This window comes from Meleagris gallopavo, chromosome 27 (assembly GCF_905368555.1).
Source record: "Meleagris gallopavo chromosome 27, MGAL_WU_HG_1.1, whole genome shotgun sequence".
Lineage (NCBI taxonomy): Eukaryota > Metazoa > Chordata > Aves > Galliformes > Phasianidae > Meleagris > Meleagris gallopavo.
The window spans coordinates 2,548,356-2,573,368 of record NC_139430.1 but is presented as its reverse complement, the minus strand read 5'-3'; the positions used below and the strand labels follow the sequence as shown (position 1 = coordinate 2,573,368).

Here is a 25,013-nt window from a genome sequence, read left to right as displayed (position 1 = left end):
AGCAATGCAACACAGCACAGCAATGTGCAATGCAATGCAACACAGCACAGTGCAAAGCAAAGCAATGCAGCGCAACACAACACTGCAATGCAATCCAACGCAGCGCAACACAAAGCAATGCAGCGCAACACAACACCGCGCAGCGCAACGCAGCGCAACGCAGCGCAACACAACACCGCGCGGCGCAACCCAACGCAGCGGAGCCCCGCACGGCTCTGACCGCTGGGGGGCAGCACCGCGTCGTTCCCCGCAGCTCCGCCCGCTCCGCTCCGCGCGTGCGCCGTGCGCCGTGCGCGTCCCCGCTCCTCTCTGCCGTATGCGGGCGCGGCTGGGCTGGGGGTTGGGTTGGGGGCTGGGCTGGGGGCTGGGGCTGCTGGTGGCGGCGGGGGGCCGCTGCCCGAGGCGGGTCTGGGGTCCGGAGTGGGGCTGGGGCCGCTCCCCGCAGCGCGACATGCACGGACAGAGCGAGGGGAGACCGCGGTACCTCGGGTATGGGACGGGGGGCCGGGGGGGCACAGTGGGGGTAAAGGGGAGCGCATGGGGGGGAGCAGGGCGGGACGGCGCGGGGGGATGGGGCTTCCTCAGGGATGGGACGGGGGTCCGCGGTAGGTCGAGTATGGGGCAAGGTGGGGTATGGAGGAGCATAGGGGGGTGCGTACGGGGGGGCGGCGTTGCCTCGGGTGTGGGGCAGTGGGGGGGGCACGGGGTGCGAACGGGTGCAGGGGGGTTCAGTACCTCGAATGTGGGGCCGGGGGGCTATAGGGGAGTGCAGGGGGAGACAGGTGGGGGGCCGTGCTGGCTCAGGGATGGGGCAGTGGGGGTGTACGGGGGGTTGCATAGGGCGGGGGGAGCGGTGCTTTCCCGGGTATGGAGGACACGGGGGTGTCCAGAGGGGGCGCACGGGAGGGGGGGGCTGCGCTTCTTTGGATATGGGGATGGGATGCAGGGGGCCCCCAACCCCGCGTGCTTTGTGCTGCTGGAGGGCAGCGCTGTGACCCCGCAGCATAGGGGTCTCACGCCCCCCCCCAACCCCCCAGGCAGGAGGAGGCTCAGGCCATCGACCAGGAGCTCTTCACCGACTATAAATTCAGCGTGGACCAACTGATGGAGCTGGCGGGGCTGAGCTGTGCCACCGCCATCGCCAAGGTGGGAGCATGGAGGAGGAGGGGGGCTGCGGGTGACCCCCCACCACAACCCAACGTGTCCCCCCTCCTCCAGGCGTACCCCCCAGGCTCCTTCCCCACGAGCCCCCCCGCCGTGCTGGTGGTCTGCGGGCCGGGCAACAACGGCGGCGACGGTTTGGTGTGCGCCCGGCACCTGAAAATGTTTGTGAGTGCCCCGAAGGGGGGGCCGCATTCGGGGGTCCGCACCCCCCAACTCAGTGCTGAGCACGGCCGTCCCCGCAGGGATACCAGCCCACCGTGCACTACCCCAAGCGACCCAACAAGCCGCTCTTCGAGGGGCTGACCACGCAGTGCCAGAAGATGGACATCCCCTTCCTCACCGAGTTCCCAGCGGAGGTGAGCAGAGACCCCTGGGGCCGTGGCCGCGTCCTGCAGGCGAGCCTCGGTGACCACTGCTGGGCCTCAGCCTGTGCTGCTCCTCACCCCATATTGATCCTCCCCCCCACACCGCTCCTTATCCCTGCTGCTCCTCACCCCATATTGATCCTCCCCCCCACACCGCTCCTTATCCCCTGCTGCTCCTCACCCCATATTGATCCTCCCCCCACACCGCTCCTTACCCCCTGCTGCTCCTCACCCCATATTGATCCTCCCCCCCCACACCGCTCCTTATCCCTGCTGCTCCTCACCCCATATTGATCCTCCCCCCCACACCGCTCCTTACCCCCTGCTGCTCCTCACCCCATATTGATCCTCCCCCCCACACCGCTCCTTACCCCCTGCTGCTCCTCACCCCATATTGATCCTCCCCCCCCACACCGCTCCTTACCCCCTGCTGCTCCTCGCCCTACTGCCAGTCGTCATCATCACCCCGTTCTGCTCCTCACCCTCACTGCTCTTCACCCCCCTGCTGATTCTCACTCCTGCTAGTCCTCATTCCATATTGGTACTCATCCCCTACTGGTTCTTACCCTACATTGGTCCTCACCACCCTACTGGTTCTCACCCCACTGTCCGTCCTCACCCCATACTGGTCCTTGCCCCGCTGCTGGTCATCACCCTATATTGGTTCTTACCCACTGCTGGTCCTCACCTCATAGTGCTCCTACCCCCAGTACTGATCATCTTACTGCCACCGCCCCTCACCCCCACGGTTCCTCACCCCCACTGCCCCTCACCCCCCACGGCTTCTCACCCCCACTGCCCCTCACCCCCCACTGTCCCTCACCCCCCACCGCCCATCCTCACCGTGCTGCTGGATCCCATTGCCATTCCTCACCCCCCGCTCTTCCCCCCCCCCCTCCGCAGGCTGCGCTCATCGATGGGCTGTATGGGCTGGTGGTGGATGCCATCTTTGGGTTCAGCTTCAAGGGAGCGGTGCGGGAGCCGTTCGGGAGCATCCTCAGCACCCTGCAGAGCGTCACGGTGCCCATCGCCAGCATCGACATCCCCTCGGGTGAGCGCAGACAGACCCACTGCTGGGGGGGGGGAAGCGCACTGCGTTTGCAGCACTGCGGCGTGCTCCAACACGGGCTGTGTTGCAGGCTGGGACGTGGAGAAGGGGCGGGCGGACGGGCTGAGACCCGACATGCTCATCTCGCTGACGGCGCCCAAGAAGGCGGCCGTGCATTTCTCGGGGCGCTACCACTTCCTGGGGGGGCGGTTCGTGCCCCCGGCGCTGCAGGAGAAGTACAGCCTCAACCTCCCCCCGTACCCGGGCACCGAGTGCGTCCTGCAGCTGCCGTAGGGGCTCAGTGCTGGGGCGCTCGGAGCCCCGTCGGAGCGCTTCCAGGAACAGAGCCGGGCACTGAGAGCCGCGCCTCACGCTTCAGGGTTGTTTGGTGCAATAAAAATGTATTGGAAAACACACAAAAACCTTTGAAGACCCCGGTACTGCGCAGGCTCTGCCCTCCGTCGCTCTGGCTTCAACCGCTCCACCGTGGGCTGACGGCAAACTGGTCCCATCCTCAGGGCTGGGTGCGAGCTGCAGGCAGGTTCCGTGGGGCACACAGCTCCCCAGGCCCCTCTGAGCACCCCAGGCACCACAGGGGGTTTCGGATCCCCCGGCCAGGTGGCTGCATTCATTCTGCCTCCCTCCGCCTCTTCTTCTTCTTCTTCCTCCCCACTCCAGGCTGGTGCTCAGCCTCCCCTGGCCCACCGGTGTCCTCTGGAGGTGCCTCCATCTCAACCACCTCCTCCACCTTCTCCTTCCTCCTCTTTTTCTTCTTCTTTCTCCTCTCCTCTTTCTCCTCTCTCTCCTCCTCTCCCACCTCCTCTCCCCCATTCGCCTCCTGGCTCCGCAGCCCCTCCACATCAGTTCCATCCACCGACGGTTCCCTTTTCTTCTTTTTCTTCTTCTTCCTGCCGTCCTGCAGCTCTGCCGGGGGGCTGCTCTGGGGGTCCGCGGGCTGCCCCCCCCCGCCGTGCTGCTTGGCAGCCAGGAAGGCACGCTCCTGCTGCTCCAGCCGTGCCAGCTTGGCGCTCATGGTCAGCCCGTGCCGTGCACCTCTGCACAACAGGGACACGGTGGGGAATGAGCCCCCCCAGAGCACACAGACCCCCCTCCCGCCCCCAAAACTAACCACTCACTTGTGTGCCGTGCGGCCCCCGCACACCCGCACCAGCTCCTCATCCGTCAGCCTGCGGGGACAGAGGGGACACAGCGTCACCAGGCGGGAGGCGACAGCAGGATGACCCCCAACTCCCCCCACCCTTCAGTGCCACAGTGCCTCCGGGCCGAAGAGCGGTCCAGTTTGTCCTCCTCTTCCTCCTCGCTGCTCTCAGAGCCCCCCTGCTGCTTGGTGGGCTCCTCCCCACGGGCTGTGAGCGTGGCTGCCTGTGTGCAAAAGGGGAACGTGGGAATTGGGGGGGGTGGGAGTAGGGGGAGTCAGAAGAGAGGGGAGGAAATGGAGGCATGGAAAAAAGGGGCATGGAAGTGGGGGGGACAGGGGGCAAGGAAATGGGGGGAGGAAAAGGTGGAATGGGAAAGGTGAGTGTGGAAATGGGCGTGGAAGTGGTGGGGTGTGGAAATGGGGGAGATGGGGGAGCATGGAAACAGGGATGGGAAATGTGGGTGTGGAAGTAGGGGCACTGAAATGGGGGGGGGGAAGCATGGAAATGGGAGGTATGGAAATGGGAGGTGTGGAAAAGGGAAGCATGGAAATGGGAGGAATAGGGGACATGGAAATGGTGGGATGGAAAAGGTGGGTGTGGAACTGGAGAAAATGAAAATGGGGGGAATAGGGGAGCATGGAAAGGGGAGGGTGTGGAAATGGAGGGTGTGGAAAAGGGGGGGGTGGGGGAATGGAAATGGGAGGGCATGGAAACGGTGGGATGGAAAAGGTGTGTGTGGAACTGGGACACGGATATGGGGAAAAGGGGGTGGGAATAGAAGGGTATAGAAGGAGAGGGTGTGGAAATTGGGGGGAGAGGGGAGGTTGGAAACAGAAGGGTGTGGAAATCGGGGGGGATATAGGAGCATGGAAATGGTGGGACGGAAAAGGCGAGTGTGGAACTGGGGGCATGGAAATAGGGGAGATAAGGGATCATGAAAATGGAGAGGTGAAAAAGGTGGAAGGGAGAAGGTGGGCACGGAACTGGGGACATGGAAATGGGGGGGACAGAGAGGCATGGAAATGGGGGAGGTGGAAACGTGGAAAAGGTGGGTGTGGAACTGGAAGCATAGAAAAGGGGTGCATGGAAGTAGAAGGAGGAAGGGGGGCATGGAAATGGGAGGGGGTGCAAGCAGCAGCAGGCTGGGAAGCAGCACTGCTCCAGGGTCGTTACCTTAATGAAGTGGCCATACAACGTGCTGCCCGGGGGGGGGACCTTGTGGGGCTTCTTAGTGCTGACCCCAAAGCGCTGCTCTGAACGTGCCTCCAAGCTGACCCCGTCCTGGGGGGAGGAGGAGGGGGCAGGGAGAAGGAATGGAGCATTTGGTCACAGCCCAGAGCCTCGCTGCACTGTTATGGAGGAGTTTAGGCACAACGGGGGGCACTGGGAGCTCCGAAAAGCCACGGGGGGAACCCAGAGAGTACTGGGGAGGGCACGCGGCTTTGTATTCCAAGGTTCTAGGCAGCCCTGGGGGATGCTGGGGGCACTGGGAGCATGCTAGGACATCTCAGATAGCACTGGGGGGCACTGGGGAGGTACAGGCGGTACTGGGGTCACCGGGAGGAGCTCTGGGCAATACTGGGGAGCATCGGGATTGTGCAAAAAAGGTTCCAGACAGCACTGGGGAGGTGTGGGCAGTACTGGAGGAACCTGGGAGCGTGCTTGGGGCCTGCAGGCTGTACTGGGGGGGCACTGGGAGGGGGTCGAGGCAGTACTGGGGGGAGAGGGCAGCAACAGGGGTCTACTGAGGGGTTGCAGATGGCAGCGGGGGGCTGTGGGGAGTCTTGGGTGGCACCAGGAGCATGCTCAGGGTCTGAAGGTGGCACTGGGAGAGGCCAGGGGCGGCACTGGGGGCACTGGGAGAGGCCGGGGGCGGCACTGGGGGGACTGGGAGAGGCCGGGGGCGGCACTGGGGGACTGGGAGAGGCCGGGGGGGCACTGGGAGAGGCCGGGGGCGGCACTGGGAAGTAGTGAGGGGCTGCAGATGGCGGTGTGAGCTGTGGATAGCGTTGGGGGGCTCCAGGCAGCACTCAGAGGTTGTGGGGAGGGTCCGCACCGCTCCGAAGGGGCTGCAGTGATTCCCCCCCGCCCCGCACCTGCCCGTCCCGCACGGCGATGTTGGCCGCCGCCTCGTTGAAGACGTGATCCCACCAGTGGAAGGAGAACTGCTCGGCAGCGTCGTGCCCCACCTGCGGGTGCGGAGGACGGGGGTGAGGAGGGGCGGCGGGCCGATGTGGGGGCTGGGGGGGCTCTGAAGGCCGCGCTCACCCCCGCGGTGCCGCACTTGACGCTCGGGCGGATGGGCCGCGCGATGCCGTCCTCCCGCTTCCCCAGCCCGCGGCCTGCGGATAGAGAGACCCGTCAGCCGCCGCACCCCGCCGGCTCAGCAGGAGCGATCGGGCCGGCGCTCACCCCGCGTCCATCCGTGCCGCCTCAGCTGCCGCTCGGCGAAGCTCAGCCCCGCGCCCTGCGGTTCCGCCGCGCTCATGGCGCCCCGCTCCCCTCGCGGCCGGGCCGCTCTCTGCGCATGCGCCGCGCACGCTCCGTACAGCGCCCCCTTTACGTGGGGGGAGGGAGGCGGAGCGGGCGCGGCGCATGCGCATGTACTCTTCCTTCGGGTGTGCGCATGCGCAAAATCCGAGACTCGGAGAAACCCCCATGGCGCCGTAAGGAGCTCTAGAATCACTGACTCAGAGCGGCCTGGGTTGAAAAGGAGCGCAATCACCATCAGTTCCAACCCCCTGCTGTGTGCAGGTCGCCAACCAGCAGCACAGGCTGCCATAAGGACCCATGGGGTGCCATAAGGATCTGTAGGGTGCCATAAGGACCCATGGGGTGCCATAAGGATCCACAGGGTGCCATAAGGACCCATAGAATCATTGACTCATAGGATGACCTGGGTTGAAAAGGACCACAACGCCCATCAGTTCCAACCCCTGCTGTGTGCAGGTCGCAACCAGCAGCCCAGGCTGCCATAAGGATCCATGGAATGCCATAAGGATCCCTTTGTGCCATAAGGATCCATAGGGTGCCATAGGGACCCGTGGGGCACCATAGGGACCTATAGAATCATTGACTTATAGAATCCCCTGGGTTGCAAAGGACCACGATGGCCATCAGTTCCAACCCCTGCTGTGTGCAGGTCACCAACCAGCAGCCCAGGCTGCCCAGAGCCACATCCAGCCTGGCCTCGAATGCCTGCAGGGATGGGGATCCACAGCCTCCTTGGGCAACCTGTTCCAGTGCCTCCCCACCTCTGGGTGGAAAACTTCTCCTAACATCCAACCTAAACCTCCCATCTCAATTTAACGAAGACTTGGAAGCAAATCACCACATCGGTACAAGAAGAGCACTGAGACATCCTGGAAACAACGGGATGGCTGCTGACTGACACCAGATAACAAATTAACAAGTAAATAACAAATGTAAATCCTCTGATAAGATTGTGAACCTGGAGTAGCAGCCAGTGGGGAAACAGGGGAGGGGGGGAGGCAAGGGGGAGAAAACAGGGAATAAAGATGCCGTGTTGTGTCCATAGGGGCTCCTGCTTGCGGGACGCCCGCCACTGCAATGGCCAATAAAATCTGCTTTTATCAGAGACACCGTCCTGACAAAATTATTCGGACATTTCCAACATGAGGATCAGAGCGAAACCAGAAGAGGGCTCGAGTCCTTCCGAAATCCCGCACGGAAGGCAGGCGGCCCCGCAGCCCCGGCAGCCCCGGCCCGGCGCTGTGGGCGGTGTGGGAGGAGCGAGCAGCGCCGGCGGCAGCGGTAACAGAGCGGCTGTCGCCATTTCACGGCAAAGCCCGCACGGCTCGGCCTGCTGGCGGAGCCCGGTACCGAGGAATTGCCTGCCGTGGGTGGTTGTAACAGCAGTAGGAGCTACTGGCCAACAAGAAAAAATCTGGTCAATTAAAACAAACAAACAAACAAAACAAAACAAGACAAAACAAAAACAAACAGACAAACAAAAAAAAACCCCATGGGGCTAAGGGTAAAGCAAGGCCAACAGATTGGAAGTTTTAAGCCTGGCTTCAAGCTGGGAAAAGCGACGTTGTACCCCCAGAAGTTACAGAAGTCTCGAATCAGGTTCGCCCAGCAGTGCGGGCATCAGGGATGCCTGGCGGAGCCAAAATGCAGCCCGATAGAAGGGAAGCGGAAGGCAGGAGGCAGGGTGAAGCAGCGCCCGTTGAGGACATGAGATACTGCAAGGGTGACAGAAGGGACATCACTTCTTGGAGTTCGGATCACTCACTGAATGTGAATCCAAACACAGCACCCCAATGTTGGCGATGGAAAAGCGGTGGGAAGAGCTGTGGTTTGGGACAAGACTGGAGGGCAGCGAATGGAGCTGTTGAAGAACACGGGCAGTGAGTGGAAGCCCAGCTGTCAGGCAATGAAGGAACGAGTGGGGGGTTTACCTTCTGGATTTGAAGGATGCCTTTTTGCCTGGTGAAGCCCCAGGTTATTTGCCTCTGAGTGGAGAACCCCGAAACGGGGAGAAAAAACTCAGTTAACCTGGGCAGTGTTAACCAGTGTGAGAAAAAATCAGAGTCACAGATTTCAGGTGAGGATCTTGGTGACACAGCAGCGTTCGTTCGTTATCGCAATATCGGGCGCACGGCCCCTGTTGGCAGGGCAGGAATTGTGCCCGGTCAGTGACATCCATCCTGTGACCACCCGAAACCAGCGCAGGTAAGGCTTCCTGGTGCCCAGTGGTTGAGTGTCTCAGCTCACCATCTCCCCGATGCCGTTCTCTGAGACACTTCGGGCCAGTTACCAGCATGTTGTTTCTTTGGTGTAATTTGTACTTTCCCATGAGATAGGAGGGCAGTCATCCCAAGAATGAGCACGTTTGTCTGTGCTGAGCTCTCTCCCCACCCTCCGTATTGCCTTACCTTATGCCTGGCTCAATTCTACCCCAGTGGGCGCCCCAAATCTTTAACTTTTTATTCTGCTCAGTAACTTTCTCAGCGGAAGAAAACCAACTATTTCACATATGAGTCCAGTAAAGGCCGATACTACGTACAGAAAATCCTGGGAGCTGGAAGCTTCTACCGCAAAACCACCACCTACCTCTCACACCCGTGAGAGCAGCCCAGCGATTTGTGAGAACGATTTGTGAGCCTGAGACGTGGCTGCCTCCATCCCAGGGTGGAACTTCACTGCAGTACGTGGATGTCACAATAACGAGAGAGGGCTGCGTGCCTTGGGCTGTGAGTTTGCTGAATTTCTTGGTTTAAATGGCCGTCAAGTTTCTTGACAGAGAGCTCTGCCGATGAAAGAGAAGGAAGGAAGCAATTTGCCAAACACGGAGCTACCTCTGAGCCAGCAGCGTGACTGATGGAGACTGACTGTGCCAGTGGGCCAGACCTACAGCGGGAACCACCGGGAGATGCTGAGGATCCATCGATGGAAGCACTTTTCTGAGAGAAGGAAACGTAATGCAGGATATGCAGCCACTGCCAAGGTAATCCGAGCACCGCCATCTCCTGTGGGGACTTGTGCTCAGAAGGCTGAAATAGCTTGAAATACACGGACAGGTGCTAAATGTGCTTCTGGGGCGGCACACGCTCCTGGGAAGAAGGAGGATTGCAGACATACGAGGAAAACAAACTCAGCATGGCGTAAACCTTCCAAAGTGCTCTGCACCACCAACGGACGCTGCACTTTGCAATGTCCCCATTGGCCCCTCGGGCTGTCGCTGTGGTTGCCTTCAAGAAGATGTTTTCCCCCATCCTGCGCGCGGGATTGGAAGCAGCAGACGCACAGTGCCTTCTAGTGGCTCATTTGTCGGGACAGAGCCGTTGCATCGTTGCATTACGCGCTGAGCTCTCACTTGCAGAGCTGCAGCAGCGGATGTTACAGCTGGTTACGGATGCAGCGCGACAGACCAGAAGGCATGTTGGGAGGCATTCTGTTCCAACAAGGGATCTTCAGCAGGAGAAACACAATAATGGAAGAAGCAGCCGGGGCCTCCACCCGATGCCGAGCTGTCTCATTGCAGGTGTAGGTTGGGATGCGATGGGCAGAGATGTTCCTCTCCATCCTCCTTATCTCCCATCACCCCATCGGTATCACCCAGGGACAGGCAGCCAAACTGATGGGATGCTCCGAAATGAGGGCTGAGTGCTGAGCTACGAGCCGTGGGCAGGCTGAGAGCTGGGCAGCGAGAAACCAGATGGGCTTTAAGAAGAGCGAGTGCAGAGTCTTGCAGCTGGGGAGGAATAACTGCACTGGGGTTGAGCTGCTGGAGAGGAGCTCTGCAGAGGGACCTGGGGGTCCTGGTGGGCGACAGGTTGGCCGTGGGCAGCCAACGGGACCTGGGCTGCATTGACAGCATTAAGAGGAGCGGGGCCAGCAGGGCAAGGGAGGTGACTCTGCCCTGGTGAGGCCACGTTTGGAGCGCTGGGCTCCGATTCTGATCTGGACTGATAGTGGATCCTCAGCTCAAAAAGACGGGGATCTCCTGGAGAGAGAGCAGCGGGGGGCACAGAGGGGATGCGGGGCCTGGAGCAGCGCCCTGCGAGGAAAGGCTGAGCGACCTGGGGCTGTTCAGCCCTGGGAAAGGAAGACTGGGAGGCGATGCCATCAGTGTCCAGAAACCTCCTCAGAAACCTGGGAGTCAGAGGGACACGGCCAGCCTCTTCTCAGCGGTCTGCGGGGACAGGACAAGGAAACGGCCGCAAAGTGGAGCGTGGGAAGGTCTGCACCAACATGGGAAGGGGCTCCTTCGCAGCGAGGGTGATGGAGCACTGAACTGCCCAGGGAGGCCGTGGGTTCTCCTTCTCTGCAGACATTGAGACCTTCCTGCACGCCGAGCTGGGCAGCCTGCTGTAGGGAGCTGCTCTGCAGGGGTTGGACTCAATGACCTCCCTTCCAACCCCGACAGCTCTGTGATAGATGGTGATTTCGGCACCTATGCTTTACTCGTCATTGGCATTCTCATCCAGAGGGTGAGTGAGGAAGAGCATGGGATGAAGGCAAGGGCTGCTGGCTGGGCCGGCACTGTGCTGCAAGGACACCAAGATGTAGAACAGAGCATGGAATAGAAGACTGGAACCCCACAGAGCACTGCCTGCGACAAACTCCCACAAGCTGCCCCAGCTCCTGCAGCCTCAGCTCCTGCAGCCTCAGCTCCACGCTGCGGTGCTGCTCACCCCCCCTGCGCTGTTTTGCACTGTAGAGTGCTGCTGCCATCTCTCCCCTTCCCTCTCTGCCCCGTCCTCCCCTACTGAAAAAAGGGAAGAATTACATTAAATGGGGATTGCTGCGGCAAGGGGAAGGACCAGGCAGCCTGGTCTAATATTAAATGTGGGGGTTGGTGGCCCTGCATGCGGCGGGGGGTTGGAGATCCTTGGGGTCCCTTCCAACCCTGGCCGCTCTGTGATGCTGTGAAGGAGGGCTGGAGAGGTAGGGGCTGCACCGACCCCCACCCTCTGCCCGAGGGCGAGAGATTGATCTGGAGTTAAGGAGGAAAACTCAATCAGTGGCAATCAAGGACGATACACGGAGCGCAGGGAGACGGATGGTTGTGCGCATTTATTATTTGTTGTTTTCTCGTCGATAAACCTGGTCTGCAAACCACACGGCCCCGGAGACCCTGGGGAAAGCGCGGCCCTGTTGGTCCTCCACGGAACGCAGCGTGGTTCGAACGCACCACAACGGGGGAGGGGGGGTGGGGGTGGGAAATGAGGATGGCTCCGGGCTGGGAAGCACGCGGACACCGACGCTTCCGAGCGGAGAAATCTTATCTTTCCATCTCCTTTTGTTTTTACAGATACCGGACCCGCCGAGAGAAGGACACCCGACGCGGCCGCGCGAGGAGCGAGCGCTGGGGCAGCAGCCAGCCTCTCCAACGCCTTCTTCTGCACAGCGCCTTCAGCTCGGCTTCCACAACAGCAAACCCCATCCCTGAGGGCCGCCGGGCTCCGTGCCGCCATCCCAACTGCGTAAAGAGACCACAGTTCAGGCGTGGTTTGCACGCGGGCCAACCCTGGAGCAGGAGGTGGCAGCCCCCCGGCGAGCCGAGGGCCCCGTTCGTCCCATGGAATTATTAAGACAAACGACATCAGAAATTTCCAAGTCGCTGCGATTTTTCTTTTGCTCTATTATCCCCAAGAAGATGCCGGGAGAAAGAACCGGAAAGCAAACTTGGCTCAAGTTTTAAATATTTGCCTGAAAGGAGGGCGAAGGGAGGGAATCATGTACAGTTAAAATCAAGCTACTCAAAACACAATCATTCAGGTAAATAACTAGGAGTATCGCCTCTACCATCTAGAGAGAGAGAGAAGAGTGTCTGAAACAGGGCATATTGAGGAAAAATACACATCTGAAGTCTCTGTGGCCACGATGAGAACTGGAATCCACATACAAGCCAGTTAAAGAGCATTTCAACATGAAATCTTAACTTAGTAGGAAGGTCGGGGGTTAAGCTGTATCTTTTTTGTTTTAAATACATGGACAGCTGTCAGATATGAAAATGACGGCGGGCTTTCCTGAAAGATCCCCCTGCGCATGTGAATGGATGCGTGTGCTGACATCTGCGGGGCGGTGTGACGGAGCTTAGGAAGGCTGGGAGCCCAGCAGTCTCTCAATAGCTGCGTTGATGTCCCCGCCCGTGGCGATGAGAGCCTGGAGGTTGGCCTCACGGTTAATGAAGCCCATGGCATTCAGCTGCTCCAGCTGCTGTTGGAATCGCACTTCAGGACTCTGCGCCTGCAGAGGGAAAGGACAAAGACCTCAGCTGCGGACGGCGCATCCGGGGAGAAGGGCAGAGCGGGGACACTGCTGCGGCAGCACTGAAATTCCGGAGGTGTTTTTAGTGCTGTTATCCACCTCCCCGGATCGTCAGTGGCTTTGGCAGAGCAGCCACGCTGCACACAGGGCCAGTTCCATGCCTGCAGCAAGCAGGATGGCCGGCGCTCTTAGTTTCAAGCCCGAAGAACTGACCTGGCCTGGACCAAAGCAAACTGAGCAGAAAGCAGCAGAGCCAAAGGAAGCCTGCTGCAGAACCACGGCCCTGGAGTGGGGTGGGACCAGGACAACCCCGAGCTCACCCCAGAGATGTCCCCGAGAAGCCCACCAGCACCTAAATGGGCATCCAGCACTTAGGGGGAGCTCATAAATTGGAGGGAGAGGGATCTGTGTGGGCATACGGTGACAGGACAAGGCTTTCAAGTACAGGAGGGGACATTTCAGATGTTAGGTGGAAGTTCTTTACTCAGAGGGCACTGAAGCTGTGGCAGTGCTGCCCAGAGCTGTGGGAGCCCCATCCCTGGAGGTGCCTGGGGCTGTGGATGGACCCTGGGCAGGCAGAGCACGGTACGGGCACTGGAAGCGGATGATCTTTGAGATCCCTTCCAACCTAAGGCATCCTATGACTCCACGATTACATACTTGAGAGCTTCCTCCGGCCAGCAGCTGGATCATCTGCTGCATGAGCTGCTGTTGGGGGTTACCACCCCCGGCTGGAGAGGCACTGGCCGGCGTCGAAGCGGAGGGAACGGGGTTCTCCGGGATTGTGCTTCCTCCTGTGGAGGACGGGGGCATTCGAGGCATGCCAAAGGAGCCGAGGCTGCAGAGGAAGGCAGGGTTTGCTCAGAGGCGAGCCGGCACTTCTGGCTGTCCGCTGCCTATCTTGTGAGAGCGAGGCAGCACGCAGAGCCAGCAGGCTCGGCCAGGCTGGTCATGCTCCATGACTGGCTGTGCTCGTATCCCAGCCACAGCACCACTGGGAGCAAGCCATCCTAACACAGGCACAGCCCCAAAAACTGCAGAGACTGAGCGTGACCCACACAGACAAAGAGCAGAGGGCCCGAGGGCACCTGGCAACGCAGTGTGCCCTAACTTACCCACCCAGCCCCACGGTGCGCATCTCAAACCACTCCTCAGAGTAAAACTGAGTCCACCCGACACTTAAACACCTCAAACAAAAGACAGAGAAGGGACCAAGCGGTTCCCAAGTCTTTTCCCCAAAAAGAAAAGGTCAAGGACTTCCCGCATGAAGTGCAAACAAACGGAAAGCGCCCATCAGCTGGAGCCCGCAGAGCCCTGCAGGCGCACACGCAGCGTTCCCCGAGCAGATCTGCTGGGTAAATGGGCAGCCAGGCTGCCTGCTGGCCTCGAGCCCGCCGGCTCCGCCCGCAGCACCCCGCTCCGAGGAGCACTCGGTACCTTGGCACGAGTCCTGGGGCCTCCGTTTGCAGCGTCTGGAGTCCCTGCTGGATCTGGAGGAGCGCCTGCATGGCGCGGGGGTTGGTGAGGATGGACAGGGAGTCTGGGTTCTGCATCTGGGAATGAAGGAGAGAGACACGGCGGTGGTGAGCAGCGAGAGCTCCTGCCGGCAGTGCTCCGCCGGCTGGCAGCCTGAACAGCCAGCAGCGCAGCGCTGCAGCCACAGCCAAGCCGCAGGTCTGGGCTCTCTTTCCCATCCCTACACCACCGGGCTCATCTGCGCAGACACGCTCCAAGAGCTTCAAATTTCCTACACAAAGTAGGAGAATCAGATTAGGACGGGGCACGCGTGCCTCCAGAATTAAAGCTGTTTTGATCCACTTGAGTGAACCAGCTGCTCAAGCGCAATTAGCCAGTCTAATTTTCATAAACTCATTACTGGGAGAGAGCCTCCACACAGGGGTTTCATGCAGCTGAACTCGTCTCATTTCAAGTCAACCTTGAGGTAATTTAGATCACCTCATTCACACGGCCTCGTCCAAACAAGCTCTCCCTCTTCTTCCCCTGTGCCGACCCCTCGCTGTCACAGCCCGACCCACCCGAGCCCACAGGGCCAGACAGGGGCTGTTACCTGCTGCAGGAAGACTGGGAGCTGAAGGCGGAGCTGCTCTTGAAGCTGCGGATTTCCAGCAAAGAGAGGAACGTTCACCATGATCTAACAAGAGACAGCACACACAGGCAGGATAAGAGCATTGCTGCCCATGGCTGTAACACTACGTAACTGAGCCACAAAGAACACGACACTCGTGTCCCCAGCTTTCTCCCCAGGCTTTCATCACGTTTTCCTGCCTATGGGAACTGAAAGACTGACACAAGACAGCTCAGTTCCTGGCAGCGTTGGTGAACAGGACCCACGGGCAAGGAGAAGGGCCACTCCTATGCTCCCCTGAAAGCCACCTCCTCCTGTTAGCGGCTCTACTAAAGCACAGGGCTCACCGTCGTGTCTGCCTTAAGCTACAGAGAGACTGAACAGAACTGTCTACACACGCTCAGCACTCAGCTTCCTGCAAGACAAACCTCTCTGACTACAGGAGCAGGCTGTTCTCACAAGCACTGTGCTCGAGTCCTGCCTGATAATAAATAGCAGATACAACTGCAACACTTTTACCTGTGCTGCAAAGTCTGGGTTCTGGGCGAGGGTCTGCATCATGCTCCGCATGTAAGGGGCAGAGATCATGTTCTGCATCAGCTGAGGATTCTCTGAAATCTGCTGCAGGAGACCTTGCATCTCCGGGCTGTTAAACATGCCTGCAAGGGTAAAGGAAAGAGAAAACAAAGGAAAACTCCTGACAGTGCAATGCAGAGCAGTGCCACAGCGCCTTTACTTCAGCCATGGGCCAACAGGGAACACCTTCCCTCTCTCCCGTGCTCTCAAGGGCTGCAGGGACAGTGGAGCTCCCAAAGTGCTCCTCCACAGGCACACAAGAAATAACCCAATTCTGGTCCATTTGCCTGCAGAGCAGCCCCATTCTGCAGCAACCCCCACCAACGCCTGGCTGGTCTGTGCCACCTGCACAATCCTGGTCTCTCTCTCGTTACGTACCTGCCCCAAAGCTAGCAGCATTGAGTCCAAAGGGGTTGGACACGGTCGGCGTGCTCTGGGTGCTTCCTGAGCCAGCGCTCCCTTCGCTGCTGGGCGCCTGGCTCTGTGAAGCAGGGGGGCTGGGGCTCCAGGGGTTCGGCAACGGCTCTCTGTTTTCTGTCCGCAAAGGCTGAGAGCTGGAGCTCTCGGAATTCCCCGTCAAGGAAGAGAAGGGGTTGTTGCCAAACTAGGGAAGAGAGAGAGAAGAAACAGCCTCATTAGTCAGCCCGAACGGGGAAAGCCGGACTCACCCCATCGCTGTGTGAGCTGGGAAGCAATCGCTCGTACTCAGTTTGCTAAACACACACCAGAATTTGCCTCCTGAGAAGTGTGCAACCCACAAGACACCACATTCAGAGAAAGCCCCAACTCAAGAAATGGCCAGAGCCCCAGACTGGGCTTCCAAACACCCCTGTGCACTCAGCACCCAGCCATACCCACAGGTAACGTCAGCACAGCTCGCAGACAGAGCTGCGCTCGCTCCTCCCGTGCTCCAAAGCTGACCCACAGAGAGCCCCGCCGTGCTAACGGAGCTACAGCGATGCTGGGCATCCTGCCTACGTGGAGAGCAAAGGAGCAGCAGCAGGTCCCCGCTCACATCCCCAGCCCGTGCAATGAGAGCAGGCAGCCAGCACCGCACCGCCTCTCCTACCAGCTGCGTTCATCATCTCCAGAGGGAGAGGCCCAGGAGCTGTGGTTGGAGAAGGAACAGCCAGCTTCCCTTCTCGGCGTGCTGTGCTGTGCTGCAGAGCTGTGCTCCATACCTGCTCCCTGGCGGCGCTGAACATGGGCTCCTGGATGTCCGTGTACATGCGGCGCAGGGCGTTGTACCCTCCTGGAATGCTCTCGAGGTTGCTCAAAGCACGGTCCTGGTTCCTCATCATCTCCTGCATCATGGCGGGGTTACGAGCCAGCTCCATTGTCTGCCAGAGAAGAGGAGAACGTGGAACAGTTGAGCCCGCGTGCACCGCAGCAGAGCGAAGTGCACCCAGAGGTTTGTGAGCAGCCCGGCAATGCAACACTGAGCTGCCAGCCGAGCACTGAAAGAGTTAACTCTCAGCTCCCAGAAGGAAGGGGATAATTAAACCCGTTTCACAGCCGGGGAGCAGAGAGATCATTTATCCAAGCAAAGAGAGCCCGGGGACGCTGGCTCCTCCCACCTCGCTCAGCTCTCTGCCTTTATAACCCCAATTCAGCTCTGTGGGATTGTCTGATTTCTAAGCAGTATCGGAACATCCAAACATCTAACAGCCACATGTTCCCACTCAAAGTAGGTGGACTGCATTCAAAAACCTAAGATGGAAGAGCTGGGATCCTTCCTGCTGGAGGAAAACCGAGCAGTCCGTCAGCTCCAGGCTCCTGACAGCTCCCTTCTGCTCAAGGAGCATCCGGCCATCCTTTGAGCTGCAGAAATACCAAACATTCACAATTCAGCCCTGCAACTGCAATTTCACGTAGGGCCGACACGGCTGAAATTAAAAAAAGATAATAGGAAGTGCATGGAAATTGGGCTCCTTCAGCAGCCACACGGAAACACATCCAGAGCAGTCCTCCTGGGGAGCAGCAGAGCCCTGCTGAGGGCTACCTAACGCTCAGGCTCTCATTTTCCCCTCATGCTGCCTCCTTGTGTCCTCCAGGGTGCAGGCCACCTCTCCTCTGGGGCTGTACAGAAAACAGAGCCCTCCAGGACCTGGCCCATCACCAGTGCAATATTTTACTGTACCACAACAGAGCTGTGCAGCCAGTCTGTAAGACTGAAAAAAGAGAAGAGCGGGACACATTCACGGCAGCTTCGCTCCTCCATGACTCCTTTTGCTGCCATGCACAGATCAGAACACAGCAGCCTCGCGTGCGGCACACTACAATGATCCAAGGATCCTTTTTTGCCCAACACACAATAGATTCAGCAGCTCTGAAAGGGAGAGAAGAGCCGCACGCACGTGGGCTGAGTAATCGCTGTTTACTTCACTCAAGACCACCATCTGTCTGTGAGGGGTTTACCGTGGGAAGGAAAAGGAAGAGATCCCTACATTCACCGTTCTGGTATTCCCACGCTCCCTGCTGAGAGCCAGCTCTGAAGCTGATCCACCACAAAGCTGTGGGATGCGCTCGGATCCGACCCACCTGCCTCATCAGCTCCGGGTTGTTCAGCATGTGGCTGATCTCCGGATTTCGCTCCATCAGCTGCTGCATCTGGGGGTTGGCCATGATCATCTGCCGCATGAGATCGGGGTTCGACATCATGTTTTGCACCAAGGGGTTCTCCATGATCTGAGAGAGCATCTCGGGGTTGGACATCAGCTGTCGCTGCATCTGCTGCTGGAGCTCCATGAAGTTGGCAGAGCCCATGCCCAGGTTGCCCAGCCCAGTGATGCCACCGAAGCCAGCTGCAGGGGGAACAACACGGGAGGGAGGAGAGAGCTGTGGGTCAGGAACCGATGGCAGCAGCGGCAGGAGAGGATGTTCGTGGGCTGAACTGCGCCCACACTGATCTGGGGGCGCCCCGACCCCGCAGCAGGCAGCTCTCGGGGGGGACATCCCCTGCACAAAGGGTTTGGGGGCTATCCTGAGCAGGCAAACCGAGAGGTGCTGAGGAAAATGACTCAGGTGAGCGGGAGAAACAATCACAGGGTCAAAAACCCCAACTCCTCCGTCTACACCTCAGGAACCCTTCTTTCCTGACTTTCTCGTGTCCCCACTTACAAAGGATTGACGTGGCACTGTTGGGGCCTCCATCTCCAGGACCTCCCAGAGTCCCCGACCCACTGCTCCGCCGGCCGCCGCTCCCCGCGTCCGGAGCGGCACTGCTGGATGTGGAAGGCTGAGACGGGGCAGCAGGAGAAGGGGACGTTGTGGTGGGGGCAGAAGCAGCACCGGGGGCAGAAGCAGCAGATGTTGGATCTTGGACCCTACAAAGAAACAAAACGAGCCGTTACGCTCCTGGGGTTTGGGAGAGTTGAGCAGCGTTCTCTGTGCAGGCTTCCCTCTGAGCCCGCAGCTCAGCAGGCGGCTCCTCCAGGCCGTTCCCATTCCCGTCTGTACGGACGCACGGCCGCGGCTCCCAGCTGCCTTCCATCTGCCAGGACCTGCCTCCCACCCTGCTGCACAACAGCCCTCGCATTTCACCCCGGCCCACACGAAGCAGCCCAACTGCTCTCACTCCGAGCCGTATGAGCTCCGCTCTGAACCACGCCGAACTGTTTACCTCGGCCGTATCCTTGAGCAACGAGTTTGCTCCAAACAGGAAAATCCTCCTGCAGCTCCCACAGAAACCACAGGAGGTTACAGCAGGGCTGTTGCAAGGGGTAAACAGCAGCCGGCCTGGCTGCAGCTTCTCCTGTGTGCTGAATATGATTGCGTTCACTGGGGCAAAAAAGTCCCTGTCTTACTGTACAGAGAACACGGGGCAGAAGGCAGTGAGCATCCCATGGAGCTGCAGAGTATTTCTGTCCGAGTGGCCACGAATTCACTTCTCACATTTATTGGCCGTCCCTCATAAAGGAGATTTCTCATCCCAGCACAAGTTTAGCACAGCTCCCTTCTCCAGGCACACACAGAACACAGCCCACAGAGCAGCAGATGCAGCACATCGGCTTTACTCAGCTAACCAAGCCCAGCAGTACCTCATAATCACAGCTCTCCCTCAGGACCTTCACAGGCCTTTTAAAAAAAAAAGAGTTTTAAATGGTTCTCTGAGGCATCTGCCGTCATGACGGTGACAGCCCTGGGCTCAAGAACACTGAAAAGCTTTCTAATGAGACAGAATCCAACATTCCCTTTGCACACCTCAACTAAGGAACACCACTGTGTCACTCCAAATAACCAAGAGCACATTATTTCCTCTTTCCCAAAGCCAGGGAACCCACGTCCCTTTCCCTTCCCACATGTATTCCAGGACTTCTGAACTCCAAACCCGAAGGTCCCTTTGTGTCTTCCAGACCCATCTGAGCGATGTCGAAAACCCCTGAGCAGGAGCAGAGGACAAAGCAGACAGGAAGCTTAACCAAAGAAGGAAGGAGGAAGCAGAACGAGCAGTTGGTTTCTCTCAGCACAGGAAGGGGCTGTAATGCCTTCAGTGAGCACTTCCCTACGGCGGGTAGAGAACAAAATGAAAAGCCAGGACGGTGCTCTCGTTACCTTTGGAGTCTGCAGGGTGAGGGTACACAGCAGGAAGTGAAATAAACCCTGGGTATTGCTTTCAGCATTACTACTGGCTTGCTGGGGAGGCAATTTCTGCTAACAGTGAGTCATCGTTATCAGATCGAGGACACAACCACGTTCCAATGCTTTCCTCCCAGGCTGCCAGGTGTGAAGGCTCTGCGCACACAAAGCCACGTACGCTAATTGCGTTACGGATTTGCCCCCGTGGGCTCACACAGGTGCATAACCCAGGGAAAAGCTGGGCCAAGTGACGAACCCAGAGCTGTGCAGCGACGCTGCAGCAAGGAGAGCTCACGTGCCGGAGCTGCTCCTCTTCACCCGCTCACTCCCAGTCCCCCCGCCACGGAACGGTTTCTTACTTCTGTGGAGTCTTAATGACCAAATGCACGGTCAGCCCATCTTTGATCCCGTGTTGATTCAGAGTGTCTCCATCCTTCAGGATCTTCCCAGCGAAGATCAGAACCAGCTGATCCTGTTTGGCTTTGAACCGCCTGGAGATCTCTTCTTTGAACTGAAAAGCAAACACGGCGTTTTTCAGGAGAAGGCGGGAAGCTGAAGGTAGCGCTGCAGACACCCAACATTCACTGCACAAATGGCAAAAGGAACCAAAAGAGCTTCAGCACCCCAGCAGAACGGAGCCACGCAGGTAGCAATGCAGCTCCAGCTGCTGAGAGTGCCCGAGGCGCGAGGGGAGAAGGCAAAGACCAGCACTGCACTGCTTCCAAACGTGGGGAGAGAACTTCAGAAGGTTACCTGAAGATGAACTGAAGGCTTCCAAAGCAATTGCGCCCCTGAGGCCTGACCCAAAGCCACCACTTATCCTCGGGATAACTGAGCTTTATTCGTCTCTGCTCATCTTATTTTTTCCCAAGGAAACCCAACTCTGATTCAATACAGGACAGAGCTCCGCAGAAAAGGGCACGGTCCCTTATCAGCCAGTGGGTGTAAAATAGGTCTTCTCCAATTCCTACTCCAGTGACTGTTCTCCCTGCGAGCATGCACACCACCCAACACCGACATCTCCTCTGTGCTGTGTGATGGGGAGGAATCGGCACCTGCCAGTAAGGCTGTCACTGCCAGCTCAGCTGGGCATTCCCGAGTCAATAGGTGAGAAAAAAAAGCACAAAAGCATTGTATTTGGAAGCCACAGACTTCAGGAAATTCTCAGGGAAAGGTCAGGACCAGAAGAGCACATCTTTCCTGGGGCAGCTCGCAGCCCTGGCGCCAGAATTCCCCAAAATCTGGGCCTGGGAGGGCAGACTGCTGGAGCTGAGCTGATCTGGGCCGCAGAGCTTCACCTCGTGTCCTGAAGCCCACGTCAAAGCAGGCAGCAAAGCACACACAAAGCCAAGATCCACACCGCTGACACCTTGCACCAATGGGCACCACCACCTGCACAGCGCTTCTCATCAACCCCTCCTGCCTTCCAAATGCACGGTGCCCTGCGGAGCTCCCTGCCAGAGCAAACCCTCACGTCTGATGTTCCCTTCTCTCTGCTTCACCCTGCCTTTGCCCCAAAGACTCAAGAGGAGAGGAGAAGGAGGGAAGGAAGGAGGGAAGGAAGGAGGGAAGGAAGGAGGGAAGGAAGGAGGGAAGGAAGGAGGGAAGGAGCAGCCTCTGGCCTCAGCCCCGCCACACACCACCTGTCCATTGCCCCACAGCACCCCACACCTCCCTGCAGCACAGCTCCAGGGCCATGTCCCTCCCCCCCCATCTCTCCCGACCCGAGGCATCTCCTGTCCCAAGAGGAGCTCCCCCCAGGCCCACCATGCAACGCCCACCCGTTGCCCCACAGCGGCGCAGTCCCAGGGCCGTGCCTCCCATGCCCCCCAACCCCCCAGCCTTCAGACCCCTCCCGGCCCCCACATCCCGTTCCATCGGCACTGCCCCAATCCCCCCTCCTGCACAGCCCCGACAACGCCCCGTTCTCACCCTTCCGCGGGTTTCAGCCCCCTCAGCCCCCCTCCCCCAATCCAAGGCCCGCCGTCACGCAGCTGCAGCCCAGCCCAGCCCAGCCCCACACAGCCAGGGCCCGGGCAGCCCCCCAGCCCCTCCTCAACCCAACGCCTGCCATCACGCAGCTACAGCCCAGCCCAGCCCCACACGGCCAGGGCCAGGGCAGCCCCCGGCCCCCCTCTCCGCTCCGGCCCCGCGCCGCTCCCCGCCCCCTCACCTTCCACCCCCCCATTCCTCCCCGCTTCCCGGCTCCTCACAGCCCCCGAAGTTCCTCCCCTCCGACTCCTACCCTCCTCCCCGCCCCCCCCATTGCCCACCCCCGTCCCTGCTCCCATCCGGCCCCTCTCAGCGCCAAGGCCTAGGCCCGATCCTCCGTCCCGCCCCCACCTCGCGCACGGAGGCGCCGTCCGCGATAACGATCTCCTCCTTATCCTTGGGGGTCTTCACCGTGACGCGGATGAGGGCCCCGCCGGGACCTCCCAGCTCCGGCCCGCCGGGGCCCGGCCCGCCGCCGCCGCCGCTCGGCTCCGCCATCTTCGCCGCCCGCCCCGCCAGCCCGGGCCGATAGAGAAAAAGGCGGGGACGGAGCGCCGCCACGGCCCGCGTCGCCGCCGAGCGCCCCCTTGCGGCGCGGCGGACCGAGAGGTGGCGGAGCGCGGAACGGAGGGCGGAACGGAACACCGCCCCTACGCCGAGCCGCCGAGGGCCGCGGCCTGCACCGAGACCCGAGCCCCGAGCCCCGAGCACCGGCCCCGCGCCCCGCCGCGCCCCGCGGGCTGCCATGCTGCGGCCCAAAGCGCTGACGCAGGTGCTGAGCCAGGCCAACACCGGCGGCGTCCAGAGCACGCTGTGAGCGGGGCCGGGGGCGGCGGGGGGGAGGACCTCGAGGTGTGACGGTGGGGAGCCCGGTGGGGAGCTCGGTGGGGAGCCGGCGGTGCCCGCTCTGTTCCAGGCTGCTGAATAACGAGGGCTCGCTCTTGGCCTACTCGGGTTATGGGGACACGGACGCCCGCGTGACGGCGGCCATCGCCAGCAACATCTGGGTGGCGTACGACAAGAACGGGCACCACGCCTTCAACGAGGACAACCTCCGCTTCATCCTCATGGACTGCATGGTACGGCGGGATCCGTGCGGGACCCCCGGCGGGATCAGTGTGGGACCTCCGGTGGGATCCGTGTGGGGTCCCCAGCAGGGTCTGTGTGGGAACCTCATTGGGATCTGTGTGGGACTCCCGGCAGGATCGGTGTAGGACCCCCATTGGGATCCGTGTGGGACCCCCATTGGGATCCGTGTGGGACCTCTATTGGGATCCATGTGGGGTCCCTGGCAGGATCCGTGTGGGGCCCCCATTGGGATCCATGTGGGACCTCCAGCAGGATCCATGTGTCCCCCGGCAGGATCCGTGTGGGACCCCTATTGGGATCCGTGTGGGGTCCCAGCAGGGTCTGTGTGGGAACCTCATTGGGATCCATGTGGGACTCCCGGCAGGATCAGTGTGGGGCCCCCATTGGGATCTGTGTGTCCCCCAGTGGGATCCGTGTGGGGTCCCTGGCAGGATCCGTGTGGGACCCCTATTGGGATCTGTGTGGGGTTCCCGGCAGGATCTGTGTGGGACCCCCAATGGGCTCCATGTGACCCCCAGTGGGCTCAGTGCCGTCCTGGTGCTCTGGGGTCCCACTAGAGATCCTGCATGGAACCTGCTGAGGGTCCCACATGGAGCCCACTGGGGGCCACACAGAGCCAGCTGGGGGTCCTGCATGAGCTGGGGGACACGGAGTCACCGTGGAGTCTGCTGGGGAACACCTCAGAGCCCACAGGGGGTCCCATTGGGGGTCCTACATGGAACCTGCTGGGGGTCCCACATGGAGCTCACTGGGGGTCACACGGAGCCTTCTGGGGGTCTCATGGAACCTGCTGGGAGACACACGGAGCCCTTGGGGGTCCCATATGGTGCCTGCTGGGCATCCCACATGGAGCCTGCTGGTGAACACCTCGGAGCCCACTGGGGGTCCTGCTGGGGGTCCCACAGGGCCTGCTGGGGGTCTCGCATGGAGCCCGCTGGGGGTCCTGCACAGAGCTTACTGGGGGTCAACACAGAGCCCTTTGGGGGTCCTGCTAGGGATCCTGCATGGAATCTGCTGACAATCCCACATGGAGCCCAATGGGAGCCACACGGAGCCTGCTGGGGGTCACCATGGAGCTGCATGGAAACCTGATGTGAGAGCAGTGTGTGCTCGGAGCCTGAAGCCCCCAGGCTGCATCAGGGGCTGGCAGTGGGGCACAGAGGGGACCGTCCCCCTCTGCTCTGCCGTTGTGAGCCCCATCCGGAGCAGCGCCTCCACAGGGCCGAAGGGCTGGAGCTGTGGAAGTGGGGCTGGCTGGGACGCTCTGTGATGGAGGGGCTCCAGGGAGAGCTCAGCCGACGGCAGGGGGGCGATGGGAACGTGATGTGGGCCTGAATGAAAGGAGGAGGGTGCAGGGGGGTGCGAGGAGGACCCTGGAACTGCTCAGAGCTGTGGGTCCCCCATCCCTGGAGGTGCCCGAGGCCGTTGGGGCGGGGGGCGGAGCAGCCCACGGCACGGGGTTGGAAGCGGATGATGGTTGCGGTCCCTTCGACCCAACCATGCCACGATTCTCTCCGGGCAGGAGGGGCGCGTGGCCATCACCCGCGTGGCAAACCTCCTGCTGTGCATGTATGCCAAGGAAACGGTCGGATTTGGGATGCTGAAAGCCAAGGTGAGGGGATGGGGTGGGAGGGGGGGGGAGCTGCATTCGTGTGAGGTGTGAAAGAGCCCCGGGGTGAATGCTGGGAGGAAGAGGAGGGGAGCGGTGGGGAAGCGGCCGTGCTGGGGATGCCTCCTTCCTCTGTGCAGAGATTTTGAGGTGTCCCGCTCCACTCAACCACAAAACTGCACTTTTTTAAGGCTCTGCGGTGAAATTTAAAACGAGAACCGTCTGCCTGGATCCCAAATCGGTGTTGGGGCAGGACGGGGGTTTGCCCACGGTGTGCTGGGGGCTGCAGCCCCGTGTGCTCAGCACCCCTCAGCACCCATCCCTGCCTGCAGGCGCAAGCGCTGGTGCAGTACCTGGAGGAGCCGCTGACGCAGGTGGCCGCATCCTGAGCTGAGCTGCATCCCGAGCTGCATCCCGAGCTGCATCCTGAGCTGCATCCCGAGCTGCATCCCGAGCACGGAACCGCGGCGCCACGGCTGAGCAGCAGCGCCTGCATGGGGGGAACCACGGTGGGAGCCCGGCCGTGGTGCCGGGCGGCAGGGAAGGGGGAATAAAACCACGTCTGGTGCTCGCGTCCTGATGTCTCTCAGATCGATGGAGGTGT

The 25,013-nt window shown here is 60.3% G+C and overlaps 4 protein-coding genes across 7 annotated transcripts; 2 read left to right on the top strand and 2 right to left on the bottom strand.

The window, feature by feature from the left end:
- Nucleotides 1–301: 301 nt before the first annotated feature.
- NAXE (NAD(P)HX epimerase) lies at nt 302–2,999 on the top strand. Of its 2 annotated transcripts, XM_085209797.1 has the most exons (6): nt 302–489; nt 1,038–1,146; nt 1,219–1,329; nt 1,407–1,520; nt 2,433–2,580; nt 2,669–2,999. In XM_085209797.1, exons 1-6 carry the CDS (start codon nt 317–319, stop codon nt 2,869–2,871), a joined length of 858 nt encoding a protein of 285 aa, XP_085065923.1. In that variant the 5' UTR covers nt 302–316; the 3' UTR covers nt 2,872–2,999. The 2 variants fall into 2 exon arrangements, with proteins under 2 accessions (XP_085065923.1, XP_085065924.1); XM_085209798.1 differs by lacking the exon at nt 1,219–1,329.
- On the bottom strand, nt 2,959–6,306 carry GPATCH4 (G-patch domain containing 4). Its single transcript, XM_085209796.1, has 7 exons — nt 6,150–6,306; nt 6,006–6,079; nt 5,834–5,926; nt 4,911–5,018; nt 3,854–3,960; nt 3,714–3,764; nt 2,959–3,632 (listed from the first exon to the last, which is right to left on the bottom strand). The coding sequence occupies exons 1-7, from the start codon at nt 6,223–6,225 to the stop codon at nt 3,206–3,208; spliced, it is 936 nt and encodes a 311-aa protein (XP_085065922.1). The 5' UTR covers nt 6,226–6,306; the 3' UTR covers nt 2,959–3,205.
- A 4,957-nt stretch (nt 6,307–11,263) lies between these two features.
- On the bottom strand, nt 11,264–22,276 carry UBQLN4 (ubiquilin 4). 2 transcript variants are annotated; one of them, XM_085210113.1, is made up of 11 exons: nt 22,063–22,276; nt 20,079–20,230; nt 18,262–18,467; nt 17,683–17,945; nt 16,323–16,481; nt 15,520–15,745; nt 15,085–15,224; nt 14,548–14,631; nt 13,917–14,032; nt 13,140–13,317; nt 11,264–12,458 (listed from the first exon to the last, which is right to left on the bottom strand). In XM_085210113.1, exons 1-11 carry the CDS (start codon nt 22,207–22,209, stop codon nt 12,306–12,308), a joined length of 1,824 nt encoding a protein of 607 aa, XP_085066239.1. In that variant the 5' UTR covers nt 22,210–22,276; the 3' UTR covers nt 11,264–12,305. The 2 variants fall into 2 exon arrangements, with proteins under 2 accessions (XP_085066239.1, XP_085066240.1); XM_085210114.1 differs by lacking the exons at nt 20,079–20,230; nt 22,063–22,276 and adding an exon at nt 19,696–19,778.
- A 13-nt stretch (nt 22,277–22,289) lies between these two features.
- On the top strand, nt 22,290–24,985 carry LAMTOR2 (late endosomal/lysosomal adaptor, MAPK and MTOR activator 2). Of its 2 annotated transcripts, XM_085210119.1 has the most exons (5): nt 22,290–22,524; nt 22,628–22,790; nt 23,796–23,893; nt 24,323–24,412; nt 24,742–24,985. In XM_085210119.1, exons 1-4 carry the CDS (start codon nt 22,457–22,459, stop codon nt 24,402–24,404), a joined length of 411 nt encoding a protein of 136 aa, XP_085066245.1. In that variant the 5' UTR covers nt 22,290–22,456; the 3' UTR covers nt 24,405–24,412; nt 24,742–24,985. The 2 variants fall into 2 exon arrangements, with proteins under 2 accessions (XP_085066245.1, XP_085066246.1); XM_085210120.1 differs by lacking the exon at nt 23,796–23,893 and having other exon boundaries at nt 22,294–22,524.
- Nucleotides 24,986–25,013: the final 28 nt, after the last annotated feature.